At 42.2% G+C, this 13,993-nt stretch overlaps 1 protein-coding gene across 1 annotated transcript; it reads right to left on the bottom strand.

The window, feature by feature from the left end:
* Positions 1-343: 343 nt before the first annotated feature.
* ZNRF3 (zinc and ring finger 3) lies at positions 344-12,242 on the bottom strand. Its single transcript, XM_010287109.1, has 7 exons — positions 12,147-12,242; positions 8,557-8,688; positions 7,502-7,612; positions 6,125-6,292; positions 3,999-4,101; positions 1,441-3,186; positions 344-387 (listed from the first exon to the last, which is right to left on the bottom strand). The coding sequence occupies exons 1-7, from the start codon at positions 12,240-12,242 to the stop codon at positions 344-346; spliced, it is 2,400 nt and encodes a 799-aa protein (XP_010285411.1).
* Between the last annotated feature and the right edge of the window lie 1,751 nt (positions 12,243-13,993).

Here is a 13,993-nt window from a genome sequence, read left to right as displayed (position 1 = left end):
AACACACCGTGTTACCTCTCAGCAAGAGCTGACACGGTCACTTCTAAGAAGAAAATATAAATAACACTTTGTCATTAATATAGAAATGGCACTAGAGCTCAGAAATGCTCCACACCATGTCCTACGTGGGCTTTGCACACAAATGGAGGCCTGAAGGCTTCAGGAAAGAGGGAGAAAGAAGACAATCAAGCTGATGTGGACACAGAGGAAGAGGAAGTGGGGGAGGGACTTCTCCACATTACCACTTTTGTGTGTTTGTCAAAGCTTAAAAGAAAATTAAGTCCATGAGAATTTGGAGTCTCTGATAAGCTCTGCTTCTCCATCCGGGATCATCTGCACAGGTCTAGTCACCAGTTTGGTTTGTCTCCAAGGGATGAGTTCCAGCACCTGAAGGATAAAAAAAACTAAGGAACATTGCATCTAGAATATTGCATCCAGTTTTGGGGCCCCCAGAACAAGACATTGACTGACGGGAGCAAGTTCAGCAGAGAGCTAGGATGCTCAGAGGGCTGGAGCACTTGTCCTGTGAGAAAAGGCTGAGGGACTGGGGCCTGCTCAGCCTGCAGAAGAGAAGGCTTCGGGGGTATCCCCTAGCAGCTTTGCAAAATACCTACATGGAGGTTGTGATAATGATGAAGTCCAGGTCTTCAGAGTAATGCATTTTGGACAAGACGTAAGGAGCTTACATTAAAACATGAGATGTTCAGACTGGATATAAGGAAAACCTTTTCACCATGTTGGCAGTTAAGCATGGGAACAAGGGCCCAGAGATGGAGTGCACTCTACATCCCTGGAGGTTGTCGTGGCCTTGGTCTAATCTGACAAACTGAATAACTTGGTGTGATCTCAGAGCTGGCCCTGGTTTGAGCTGGAGGTTGGACTAGATGACAGCCTGAGGTCCCTTCCAACCTACAATATCCTGTGATTCTGTTAGTATCCTTAAAAACAGCCCTGGCAAGGCAAGTAAGGAATATCCCCTTCATTCTGTGAGTGGTTCTTTTTCCCCTTGTGTATGTCCACAGCAGAGACTTTCCCACATATTCTTTTTTTAATCCTTTAGCTTGTCTGTCCCCTCCCAGCACTGTGGCCTTGCCTGCTTAGGCAGCTCACCACAGCTGCCATGACTGGCACAGTGTCCCTGGCTGTGGGAGCTCTAATGAGGCCCTGGTACTAGCAGTCACTTTCTCCCCTCCCCACAAAGGACGAGTGTGAAAGTTCTTACAAGGTTAGATAGTAAACTATATCTTCTATTCCTCTAGATATGACCAAAGGAGCACAGGTAACAAGAGAGTAAACTTTTGGGTGAAGGATTAGTCAATAACCTGCTCTTATGCAAAGGACGACAGTAACCTTTATGGCTGCAGGTACCTAGGAAGGTGGCAGCATTTCACATACTAGGAAAGAAAGGTAGCGAGTAATCAAAAAAGGCACACATATTACCTGTGGCCTTTGTGGTTGTCATCAGCTTCTGGGAGTTCAGAGTGGGACTGGGAAAGAGCATTCCGGCTTCCTCCTCCTGAGAGCAGTTCTGCCGCAGGAATGATGTTGCCTCGTAGCACACCTCCCTCTCGTCCTGTACCTCTCCTATACCTTGGCAGTGCAGATAAGTATCTAGCTCAGGTGTTCCACCCCAGGAACTACAGCCTCCTGTGTGGGTCCCTTGGCACTCTGTAGGTAGGATCAGCTCACAGTCTCTGTCTTCAGGAATTATGGGAATGCGTTGACCCAGATCACATACACCCTTACAACAGCTTGGCAAGGTGTCATCAGGAAGTGTGTACTGCACATTCACTGCATAGTCTTCTGTATAGCAGCCACCACCTCCACTGCCGCTGTTGCTACTACAGGCTACCTGCTTCTCTTCATAGAAGCAGCAGGGCAACCCCTCATATTTTACCCCATCTGTCCTATGCAAGTGGTCTGAGTTAATACTGTACAAGCCCGAGGTGCTCCCTGACTGTGGTTCTATTCCTGGGCCGCACGTCCCCCACAGCGGAGAGCTAAGGAAGAGTGCACTACAGTCAGCTGTCCCATTGCTAGGCTCCAGGGCAGAGTGCTGGAGTTCAAAGCAGCATGCACATGCTTGCTCCATAAGCGGCCCTGCTATCTCTGGATTCTTCCAGTTCCTTTTAACATCCAAGGCAGCACCAAGAGTGGCCTCATGTCCTCCCTCTGAGGTAGTGCCATTTGGATCCCTGTGCTCTAGTGAGGAATTACTGCTATAGTTCATATCCATGCTGCAATTAGACAGTTGGTCCCCTGAGGAAGAAGCTGGCACAGGCCGGCAGTCAGCACCCATCAGACTGTGACCATGAGCTGGAAGCTCGTCCTGGTGGGGGCCCTCCAAGAGAACAATTGCACCCCTGTTTGCACCACCAACCTCACCCACTCGGCAAGGGCTCTTACTGCGGTAAACGTATGGGTCATAGTCACTGCTCAAAGAGCTGCGAAAGGTGGAGCAGCTCCCATAAACCCCTTGGTTGCTGACCTCAGTGCAGTCAACCATGGAATCACTAGAAGAGCAGTGGCACTGACCAGAACTGCTGCTGCTGCTGTCACTTCCAGGGCAGTCAGCCAAATATCCACTGCATACTGAACGATGACCATGATAGCAGCTAAAGCTGGAGGTACTGCCACTCTCCAAGCGGGATGAGGGCACTACATGTACCACAGGAGGGAAAAGCATGCTGCTACCAGGCTGAAAGGCACGGGAAGGACCCTTTGAGGAAATGCCAGCTGGAAGCTGTCCATCTTGCTCAGGGTAACTAAGGCCTTGGAAGTAGTAGTGCTGATACATGGTCTCATATTGGGAAAAGCACGCCGCTTTGGAAAAGTTGCGTCCACCAAACTTGGGTCTTCGGAAGTTGTGAGCTGGAGAGTAAGCCCTATGTTCCAAGCTACAGTGATGCGTGTTTAAAGCATGGTCCAAATGAAGAGGCTGGTAACTTCGGATATAGGCTGAGGACTGGGCTTGGTAGAGGCTCTGTTCACCATGTCGCTCAACTGTAAGTACTGTGATAGGATTTCCATGAGGGTCCATGCTTGTCCGAGTGGGATATGCTGTTATCTGGTTTGCTCTGTGCACTCGGCCTGGGTAATGGACTGGCAGAATCACCCTCTGCTGCCGGCTGCGTGCTGGGTTGATGGATTCCAGACAGACTGGACCTGCATTTCCCTTCTTCTGGTCTGAATGAGAGAAATAAGAGTGGAGAAGTAGAAGTAGGAGGGAATAAAAAGGAATGTACTTTATGCAAGGAAGAAGGATATTTTGTTCTGATTTTCATTACATTATGCACACACCAAAGTTTTTTTTAAAAGAAGCACCATCTTTTTACATAGGAGGAAAAATAAAAAAACAAGCAAAATTCGTCACGAGCATCTTGCCTGGAAGCCTTTGAAACACTCAACTGTATTTGCTTAAAAAGGAAAAGAAGTGAAGTGATTTCAGATACTGTTCTCATATATGCAAAACCTTCCGCTTACACAGCATTCCTGAACTTGCAGGTTAAGAGCAAGGCTGCTAGTCGTTGCTCAAGTTTTCACTTTACATGTTATTTTACATAAATATGTGTTAATAAAAAACTTTTTCAAGACAAGAGGAAATGGAAGGGGGAGAGGGCAAGTTAGGAAAACCACATTCCAAGTTAGAACACCACGGGAAAATAAAACCCAATATATTGTCTTTTCTTTATAATTACCAAGAGAAAACATACCCCTCTATTAGACCTATTTGTCCTCCTTGCATTCAGAAGCTGACCAACGCTGCCCTCTGCTGGGCATCGCAGCCAGGATGAGGGAAAACCAGAAATGGACCTGCTACTCCAGGTTATGCAGCCACTTTCAAAGAACTTAGTCCTAACTGTAGTTCTAGGTTTGTGTTGCAATAAAGACTATGGGCTCTATGGAGATTTACAAACAGGCACAATTTCTGTGTCACCTTGTAAGCTGTTAGGTCTGAAACGGACAACACAACAGAGCATCTGTACTGCAGCACTTACCTATGATGTTATGGCGGCAATGAGGGCAGGTATGATGCTGCAGTAACCAAGGATCCACACATTTTTTGTGAAATCGGTGAGTGCAGGGAATGACACGCAGTTCCTACAGGAGCAGATGAAGGAACATGAAAAAGTACTCCCTCCTAATGAGTGAACTCTTCACAGCGTATTCCTAGTTTTTTCAACCCAGCTTACTAAATGGATCAACTCCTAGCCTCGAAGCGGTAAGAAGGCAAAAAATGCCATCTGTTCCAACACAGCCAAAAGTATAACAGCTAGTGATCAGCTGTTACTAAAAGAATAGTCTGCAGGCACGTCAGGACTCCATGCAGATACATTACATTTCTTTAGGACACTTGGACACTTTTTTGCTGTGTGTCCCTATGACCTAACACCTTGAAGGAGCCCATCATTAAAGCTTTCCTCAATATATTAAATGAACTTAAAAAAAAAAAATCAATAAAGTCCATTTAATGATGCATCTTGCCTACAATTATTAGCAATAAAAAACACGCAGGGAAAAGCAAAAACACCACCATGTATATGATACTTTTTCCCTTGCCCAGCACTCTCATCCTTCAGCTATTATCTGCTTACAGGATTTCCTGAGCCTGCTGGATAGCTACCAGTTCAGAAATCCGCAACGGATATTTCTTCAAAGTACTGCTCAAGTCTCCCCATGAGCTCAGGTTTTGAATTTGTAACATGCTTTGGCAAGAAGTTCCACAGGGCTACTACCTGCTGGTGGAGAAACACATTTTGGTTCAGATTGGGTCCTAGCAGTTTCATTTAATTGCACCCAATCTTGTATTGGAAAAAAATGAACATCTGATGCCTGGTCATACTCCCCATTCACGATTTTGTACTCCCTCTGCCCCCAGGTAATCTAGGACTAAACAGTCCTAGTCCACTTAGTCAGTCATTTTTTTGTACAGAAACCACTCCAAATCTTTGATCACTTTGCAACTGCCGTTTTCTGAAGCACCTTCATTTCCAGCATATCCTTTGTGAAACGAGATCAGAAGTGCACACAGTACTCAATGTGACAACATGACTGAACTTACACAGTGGTGTAATTATGTTTTCTGTTCAGTTCTCTAGGCTTCACCATCTCATTTCTGATTTGCCTTTTTGACTGCCACAAAGCATTGATCTGCTTTCACAAAGCTATCTAAAAAACCTTCAAGATCTTGCTCCTGAAGTAATGCTCCCCTCACAACCCATCACTAATACATGTGAAGCTCTTCCCTATGTGTATCTCTTCATGCTAAAGTTCATGCATGAATTTCCTGTCCGGTCAGTTTTGTACAGCGCTTCTGAAGTTCCTGTCTGCCTTCATTCATCCTTGCTACTCTGAATAATTTCCCATCAGCTAACTTCATTATGTTTCTGTTTGTAGCTTGTAGCACTCAAGTACTGCAGCTGGTATTTTCTATTGCCTTAAAAAATTATTAAACCTTTATGAATCATTTCAAAATGAAATGTCCTCAAATAATTTTTTATATGGAAGTTTAAAGCTGTGATTATTGACTGCCTCTAGGAGCCTATTTTCATTGCTTCCTCTGGGTAGAACTATGCCACAGAAGGCAAGCACTGACATCAATGCAGCGGTGGTAACTGAGGAGTCAAAAAATGGTTCCTGAACCTTTTGGCATCTCCTCCCTCTCCTCCTCTGGTTTCCCAGCAGTGCTGTGTACTTCATATTTTAAAGACAAGGTGCCATCAAAGCTTGAGAAGCAAAATACGGAATGTATCCCTTATGTCCAACACACCTTGCAGGCACCATCACCTTAGCTCAGAATTTGTTAAAAATACGCAGAGAACTAAATGCTGAGGTAACCCTGATTTCTTTATGAGTTCTTCCTCAGAAAAGCAACTTGATGGAGGTAGCAACTTGCAGAATGAGATCCCCCACCTCTTACTTTGTAGTATGGGGAAAAGCCCTTGAAATTTCTCTGGAAGCTGCAGAATGCAGAATGTAGCTGAGTTGGCTACTCAAGTGCAATCAGCCTGGCAAGCAGCACAACCTCAGTACACAACGTACCCAATATCCAGCCGCGTACCACAGTGCTAAAATAAACCAGCTACATTCTCAGCCCATGTTGAAGAAACCATTTATTCTTTACCTCCCCATCAATGTACTTCTCCAAGCAAATGGCACAGTCAGAGGTGGAGCTGCTGCTGAGTGTGTCCAGTGCTCCACAGCTACCTTCCCGGTGTCCCTTACTTTTGGACTTAAACTTCCTGGTCTCCATTTTTTCCAGTGCTTGTACTGCAAGCCTGTTCATGGAATTCTACAACGGCGGGGGGGGAAAAAAAGAGGCAATGTTGCAACATAAGGGACTATAATGTGGTAGCCAAGAAACACCACCATATCAAATTAACGGATCTTACCAAATCACATCAGGCCCAGACTAATGTACCATTTCATAAATTAAGCCGAGAGAAGGCTAATTAGAATTCAGATCAGAAGCCTCATGAAAGAATGTATGCCACATGCAGGAGTGAGGATGATAAGCTACTTTGAACTGAAACAGGGTGAAGGTGCTGACAATGGGATACACTGGAATTGCTCAATTGATAGGCAGCAACTATTCAAAGCAACACATAGAACTTGGTCAGGAACTTCTTTCAAACTGTCAATATTGACTGTAATGCCCCATTATGTTGTTACCACCATACTACCAGGAGCAATATTTGAGAGAGGGGTTAAAATGAAATGTTATTAAATTAGCTGTATCACTTCCCCCTCCCCCAGAACTTAATCAATAGTAGAAGTTTAGGAGGGCAGTGGGTGGGTTGTTTTCATTTTACTGTAGAATTTATCATACCCTTTTAACACTGTTTTTTAACACTGCTGTTGGCCTATAACATCTTTGAATTCCTATTCGGTATGTCCAAAGCAAGAGTCCTAAGCATCTACTGTGCTCTGCATTGCTTTTACGTGTATGTACTGGACAGTTTAGAACTACAAACTTCAGAGTCTGTTAGCTTCCATTTGCTTTCCCTTTCATGTTTGACAGGACAAACTCTAAGTACCTCACCTAGAATTTCTCCTAACCAGGCTTTTTACATTGCAAACCTCTCCCATTCAGAATCAATAGATGTTATTCTATCAAAGAGTTTCAATTTATTTTCAATCCTGATATTCTCTCCACAATGCAGCAACAAGAGCTTGGGCTTCTTTAGAAGTATACCAGTGCTACTAAGTATCAACCTCTGAACAAGCAGAAAGGTTCTTCCTTCCCAATGGCTAAATGGACTGCTTCCATACTTGTTTCATTTCAGGATTTAACTGAGCGAACATCACAGGTCAATGTAGGTCTCCTTTAAAGACATCTCCAATTTCTTCCAAAGGCCTACACCCATGGATAAAACCCCTTCTACAAAGATAGCTATTACAAGTCAGTGTCCGGCATTTCCAAAAGTAGTGAGCAAGTTCTAGGACAAAGTAAGAGAAACTAACTTTCAGCATTCAGTTAATATCCCATTATTGCTCTTACCTGACTACGCCGCTGCTTCAGTTTGATCTTGACAAGAAGAATTAGGCAAACAAGAGACACAACCACAAAGAAGGCCAGGAAAATTCCCATATCAAAGTACTCGGTAGGTTGCTTAAAAATTAAAGCAAAAATATTATTTTTCCTTTCTTTAAATCGTACTCATGTCTATTGTTCTTTTCTCTTCCCTACTTTCTCAGAGGTCATTGTCAAATGCACACAGTCACAATGGCAAAAGTCAAAGTACACACTGTTCTGTTCATTAGCTAGGATTCTATGAGACAAAACCTCAGTTTCAGATGGCACAGCAAGTGAATGAAATACACAGAATGCCAGTCATGAGATGCTGGATTTACGACGTCTCTGAACCTATCCCACAAAACCCTTTTTTTTTTAACTGAGTGAATCACACTAACACAAATTTTCATGATTTATTGGTTTGCTTGTATACTTAAGTAAGTGAAAATCAGCATTTGATTTTTCAGCAAATGGCCCATTTCTCAAATACATTTCTTAGCAGAAGAATTCCATAAAAATACAACAAAAGCTAAGTGGTAACTGGGACATGGATGACCGTTAGCTTTGTTGTTCTTCTGTAAGCTACATGTAGAGAGTGTTTTAAAAAACCTCTAGAAAAACTGTTTTATATTACAATTACAAATATCAGATATCAAATAATTAACCCATGCTTAAAATACCACACAGAATTACTAACACAGGGCAAACTACCTTACAAATCTGAACTACCAGAAATGTGCAATAAGTAAGTTATTTAACTAAGAAAAATGAAAACTTCTATTACATCAACTTTTTAGCCATTTATATATTCAAAAGAATCCTTATGAAAGACAGCAGATGTCACATTGTGGATTCTATACTTACATCAAGTGTAGCTGCTCGTCCACAGTGCAGCTGCTCAATTGATTTAGGTCAACAGAATTTTGCATGTATTAATGCTCATGGGAAGCATCAAAACCTCTTCACACTCAGCGCAGTTAGCAAGCACTGCATGAAGTAACAGCACTGTAATACCCACATAAAGTTTCTTAAAATCTCACCCGTGGGGGGCGATGCTGAATCCTTGCTCGTGCCACTTTCTGCTTGTTAACTATGTTCATTAGCTTGACAGCATCAGCACCCTTCACATACACCACTGGTCTCTTCAGAGGGTCTTCTGAACCCTGGTTCAGCTAGAACAAAAAAGAAATCTACTCAAAAGTCACATTTCAGGAAAACTACCTCTCATTTGGACAATGGAGATAAGAGTAAAGGAATATGAATGTGGAACTGATTCAAGCACCCATTGTTCTCTTCTAGCATAGACCTTCACTTAAGTATTCCACAGAGTTAAACCTGAATTAAACTTTTGACTTAAGCTGCTTTTTTTCTCCTTACCAAAACTAAGATTAAGGATAAGCAAATGTTATTTTTGAACAGCAGCTTTAACTTAACTGCATTATGTGCCAGTGCATATATTAATACTGTAATAAGTTAAACCTCATAACGAAGAATAAAAATCTGCACACTCCAAAAATTTGGCCTTGCTACATTTTCTGAAACTTTTGTTATTTCAACTTTATAGTTATATTATTCACATACAAATTTCTTCATCTTTTTGAACAATCTCATGTCAGCGTCCTGTCTTTCAGGCTCTTTGTACCTAGCCAATTACTAAAGTCTGAAATTTCTGCTGTTTAACTTGGCAAACTCGTTCAAACAGTTATTTGGGTCCTAGCAACCACTAGAGCTATCGATTGCAGGATGGGGGCCTCAAAGAGAAAAGCTTATGAATAGATAGCTTAAGTCACCCTGAAACTTCCTTCCAGGTCCAGCAACGTTTTTTTGAAAGGCCAAATCACAGAATCAGAAAATAATGCGGGTGGGAAGGCACCCCACAAGTCCAACCTCCTAGTCAAGACAGGGTCAGCTATGACATCAGACCAGGCTGCCCAGAGATTATCCAGTCAGATGATGAAAACCTTCAACGTGGAGACAAATTTTCTGGCCACTAAGTCCCGAAAAACAATCTGCTAAACTATATAGCAGAGAGGGGAATAACAAGACAAGAGACTTGTTCTGTTACAAAATGGCACCAACATGATAAATTCATATAGCTTACTCCGATCCATGAGAAAAATCCTACTATAGAGGCTGGTTGATACAAAATAAGCAAGGCACTGACAAGTAGATGGAAACAGTACAGGGGAAAGGAGTGAGATGACAGGAGTGTGAGGAAATTGAACAAGAACAGCATATGGCAGAGATACCATATCTACATTGTTGATATCTACCTGATGTTTCTGGCTAAAACATGTAGAAATTACCAACTGACTGGTCTATCATCCTGCTTACAAAGTACTCAATCTCTCCAGATGATGGTGACAGATTTCATTGAGACTTTTTAAAAAAGATTCTTCCAAGTATTTGATTGGGCTTCTGAGAACACTGATCAAACTATTTTTAAGACAGCTGTTTTCTGAAGAGCTAAAAACTATCTGAAGTACTTGAATCCAACCCAGGGATCCTATGTGTCTACAAGGCTTGCTGGCCTAAGGCCAAATCCAATCACTGTCCGTACATTCCCAGACACATATTCTCTCTCAAGCTTTCTTGTCTAAGAAAGAATTCACCTGGTTTCCTCAGCAATTTTTGCACACTGCCAGACTCTTGCTAAACAGGATGCTCTGGGTGTTGTTATTCCTCTTCAAACTATGCAAAAGTAAAACTAAGAAACAAATCAGACTTCATAGAGCCTTTCTAAAAATAAAAGTTTCATTCTTAGTCTACAGCAGAAGACATGCAGATCAATGGGAATAAAACCCACAAAATCTGTATGTGAAGCCCTTTCATTTGGTAACAATTCTGCTACCAAATTGTCCGAAGACAATTCTTCTCTGGGTCAGGCCTGCTTCCTACTTCTGTTCATTGACTGGCAGGCAGGATCGCCTCTTGCAATACTCAACTCCTACCTTTCGAAGCACTCTCCCTTAGTTGTTCTGTTGCTTGGTAACAAGCATACCTGGGAAAGCTTCCTAAACAGCTCCCCTTAGTATCTTAGGATACTTCCATTTGAATCAAAGATACCCCAGATTAACTCATGTCGGTTTTTCCTCCATTGTTATGCACCTGACGTTGTTTTCCACAATTCCATTATGAGTGCCAAAATGGTATTCATTTTAAAGAAAAAATTAATTCGTATCCCCTGATGCCAAGGGTTCTGAAGACTTGGGCTGAGAATCAAAATGCATGAAATACGAGTGTCCAGAGCAGCATGAGAAGGGAGCCAATCAAGTAACTCATGTTTAGGGTATGAAAGCTAGGTCTAGTCATTCCTCTCCTGTTTGTGAGTGTTCGTATAGGCTGCTGCTCTGTGCTCTAACAGAGCCTACTTTGTCAGGTACTGCACTAAGCCACTAACCTCCTTCCATTTTATTGGTACACCCAAAATATTCAATCATCCACTAGACTAGTTTCCCAGCTATTGGGGACAGTTGCACACAGTTTATTATCAAGAATCAAGGAAGGACAGCTGCTTCTGGTAGAGGGAAGAGAGCAAGAGGCAGTAACTCAGCTTCACAAGTTCAGAGCAGGGTGGCTGAAAGTAACTGGAAGCTGTAATACAGAGAAAAAATTGGAAAAAGACAGATCACATCTTCGTGCAGATATTTTTTCTGTGTATAAAAGGGAAAAAAAAATCCCTGAGAATGTTTGCAAGGTCAAGGCTGTAGCCTTGATGCACATGCAGAACACAGTTCTCAAAGCATCCATTGCATAGGGTCTACATTCCTTCGTCTAACAGATGTTCAGTTCAGAATTAAAGCCAGCTTTTTTAATGTAAACATTGATGGTCTCTCTTTTCCCCAAGAAATTCAGGCCGCACTTAAAAACATTCAGCTTCACTTATTTTTGCTGTAGCAGAAACAGCAGTTTTGTTTCAAGACAAAACTAAACCAAACGCACACTATTTTGTGCTTGTTATGTTTCTTCTCTCTACTCAAATAACTCAGAATTGGCTGGAAGGATCTTGTCAAAGCATTTCCCAGAGCTATTATCTCACACACTTGAAACGAAAAGATGTAAGTTGTACTGAGACCCCAAAAAAAGAAGAACCCTGCTTGTCAACAAAATATGTAGGCCAGAAATCATCAGCTGCAAGCAAGAAAGAAATGTTTGTAAGTTTTGTAAGAATCTTGTTTACAACCAGGTTTGAAAGCCATTTTGCAATCTCAAAAATAGCTGCTGCTCAACAATACTATTGATCACAAGCTGGATAGGGCCAAACACCCTGTGTTTCGTACACAGAGCTGGGCAAATAAAACTTTCTTGACTAGATAATAGGCCACAAAACATTTGCCTCCATCCTTTCTCAAAACCTCAGTCCCAGAGCTGGATTCTGTATTCTAGCAAAAGCTAAAAGAAAAATGTAACTCCCAATACTTTTCTCTTTCTACCAGACTCTCAACACCTCCATTACTTCTTGCCTGACAGAAGATGACCAGGAAAACCAAAGCACCATGTTACTCAGGGTCAGTAGCTGCATGTCTTAAGGCAGGTGTATTCTGAGACCTGTATGCTCTCAAGTCTTGCCTCAGTAACTCCAAAAGAACCCAACAGAGGCTGTAATAAAACTAGGCTCCCTTCTTCATACCTGATCAATGGCATCTGGGTTTTCAGAAACATCAAAGATGACCGCTGTGGCTCCTCGCTGTACTGCTCGTTTTGCCTGCAATAAGAAAGACAGCATCCTCAGTCCCACCCCAAAAGATGACTTCTTACCTCAAAAATAACTCCCTCTCCTCATCTCCAGATAGCAAACTAAACATTTTGTGTTTCTGTGTAGTTAAAACAAATGAGAGAGTAATTACAAACACAGGAGTTCCCAAATCAGCAGGGAATGTAGTTAAACTTCACTATAGTTTCTACAGTCTCTCTGCCCCTTCCTTCTCAAACTCCTCCTTCAACAAGCTTTTAAAAGAATTGAAATGTGATTTAGACCCTCTACGGACTTTAAATCTAAGAATTTTTAAAAATTACATTATGTTCTTTTTCTCCATGTTACTTGGAAGCACCGTTAAAAACAACCTTCCCTGTAATTTGGGGTGGAGAGATAAGCTCACTAGTGCAGAAAATAAAGGTGCACCAGGTTCTTTGCACCTTTTCAGCATCATTCTCATAGTCATGACAAACTAGTATACCACAATCCTTGCAAAATGTGCCCCAGAGAACACTGCTCTTTCTTGACCATTAGATGTCAGAACTGTTGCATTCGATGCTTCATACGCAGATAAGAACAGACCTATTTAAGTGCATGGCTTTTCATCAAACATGGGGTCCAAACCTGGAGTTAGCAACAGCACAGGGGAGATATTAGAACGTATTAATATCCTCTGGAATAGAGAAAACAGTATTTTAACTGCCAAGGCTCAAACAGGGTATTTTTACCAGTTTCTGCCACTGTGCCTCTGTACGTTCTGTTCAAATGTTGCTCAATGGCTCCGTATGGCAAACATTCCCAGAAACTTTTCAAAACTGTTACTGCCTTTGTTGGATGCAGAATGCAAGTAACGATTTCTCCAAGAGATGACAGCTATCACCATCACAGTACTAAACAACAGGACACTGGCTCTTTGTAAGTGGAACCTGAACTTAAATTGACATATAAAAGAAACATACAAAAGTGATAAATTATGAAGTACCTTTTTTTTTTTCCCCCTCCTTCTTTTCCAAGAAGAATGTTGGCCAGTACAGAGATGTTAGTTTGAACACCAACAGGTCACTTTCTTTCCTCTATTCTTGTATGTTAGTTTTATTTTAAATCAACCAAGCACATCAGGCAGTGCATGAAGGAAACCAACTCCCAAACGGGGTCTTGTTCTCAGCCCAGCGGGTATTTGTCCCCTTTGAAGTCAGCACACCTGGCTAATCACTAATAGCTGTTGGGGAGGAAAAGGTAAAAGGAATCTACTACACATTCTCTATTGCAGTGGCCCTGAGGTGAAAGCTCAGCCAGGTTTCCCTAGAAGGCACCTTTTACAGACATGCAGTGCTTGTAGAACTGTTCAGGCCATTTAGATTGTTCTTTCAGGATGGTCAGTCAACAAGCAAGGCATTTTGATGTCTGAAGATATTTTTAAAGAGATTTTGAAGGTTGTTTCAGAAAAAAAACCTGTATTTTGTGAACACACTGAATGAGCAGTATACAGCACAGCAATTCATTAAGTCTCCACAACCGAGCTGTAACCTGTATTCCTTACTTTGTATTGCAAAATCAGATATTGAGATGAAAAGTAGCAACTGAGTTAAAAAATTGTACTCCCCCGCTTCTGCAAACTTGCTGAGGTAGTTTAATTCCGGCCAACTACAAGCAGCAGTTTGTGCCAGACCCCAAGCAAAGGAAGGCTTGAGCCCTCTTCCACCCGTTATTCTCACGCCGCCCGTGGCCCTTCTGCACCCTCGCCATGCCCCTTCCTGTGCCACCCCAGCACAGGGCTCACA

The sequence above is a fragment of the Phaethon lepturus genome, unplaced genomic scaffold, assembly GCF_000687285.1.
Source record: "Phaethon lepturus isolate BGI_N335 unplaced genomic scaffold, ASM68728v1 scaffold50275, whole genome shotgun sequence".
In the NCBI taxonomy this organism is placed as follows: domain Eukaryota; kingdom Metazoa; phylum Chordata; class Aves; order Phaethontiformes; family Phaethontidae; genus Phaethon; species Phaethon lepturus.
Note: the sequence above shows the minus strand (reverse complement) of the source record. Positions and strands in the feature narration are given on the sequence as shown.

Excerpts from the sequence above, each read along its gene's own strand:
- ZNRF3 (XM_010287109.1), bottom strand. The coding sequence starts at position 12,242 with ATGCTGTCTTTCTTATTGCAGGCAAAACGAGCAGTACAGCGAGGAGCC. Across the intron at positions 7,613-8,556 it reads TTCAGCATCGCCCCCCACGG|CAACCTACCGAGTACTTTGA; the intron begins GTGAGATTTTAA and ends TTAATTTTTAAG. Across the intron at positions 3,187-3,998 it reads TTGCCGCCATAACATCATAG|ACCAGAAGAAGGGAAATGCA; the intron begins GTAAGTGCTGCA and ends TCTCTCATTCAG.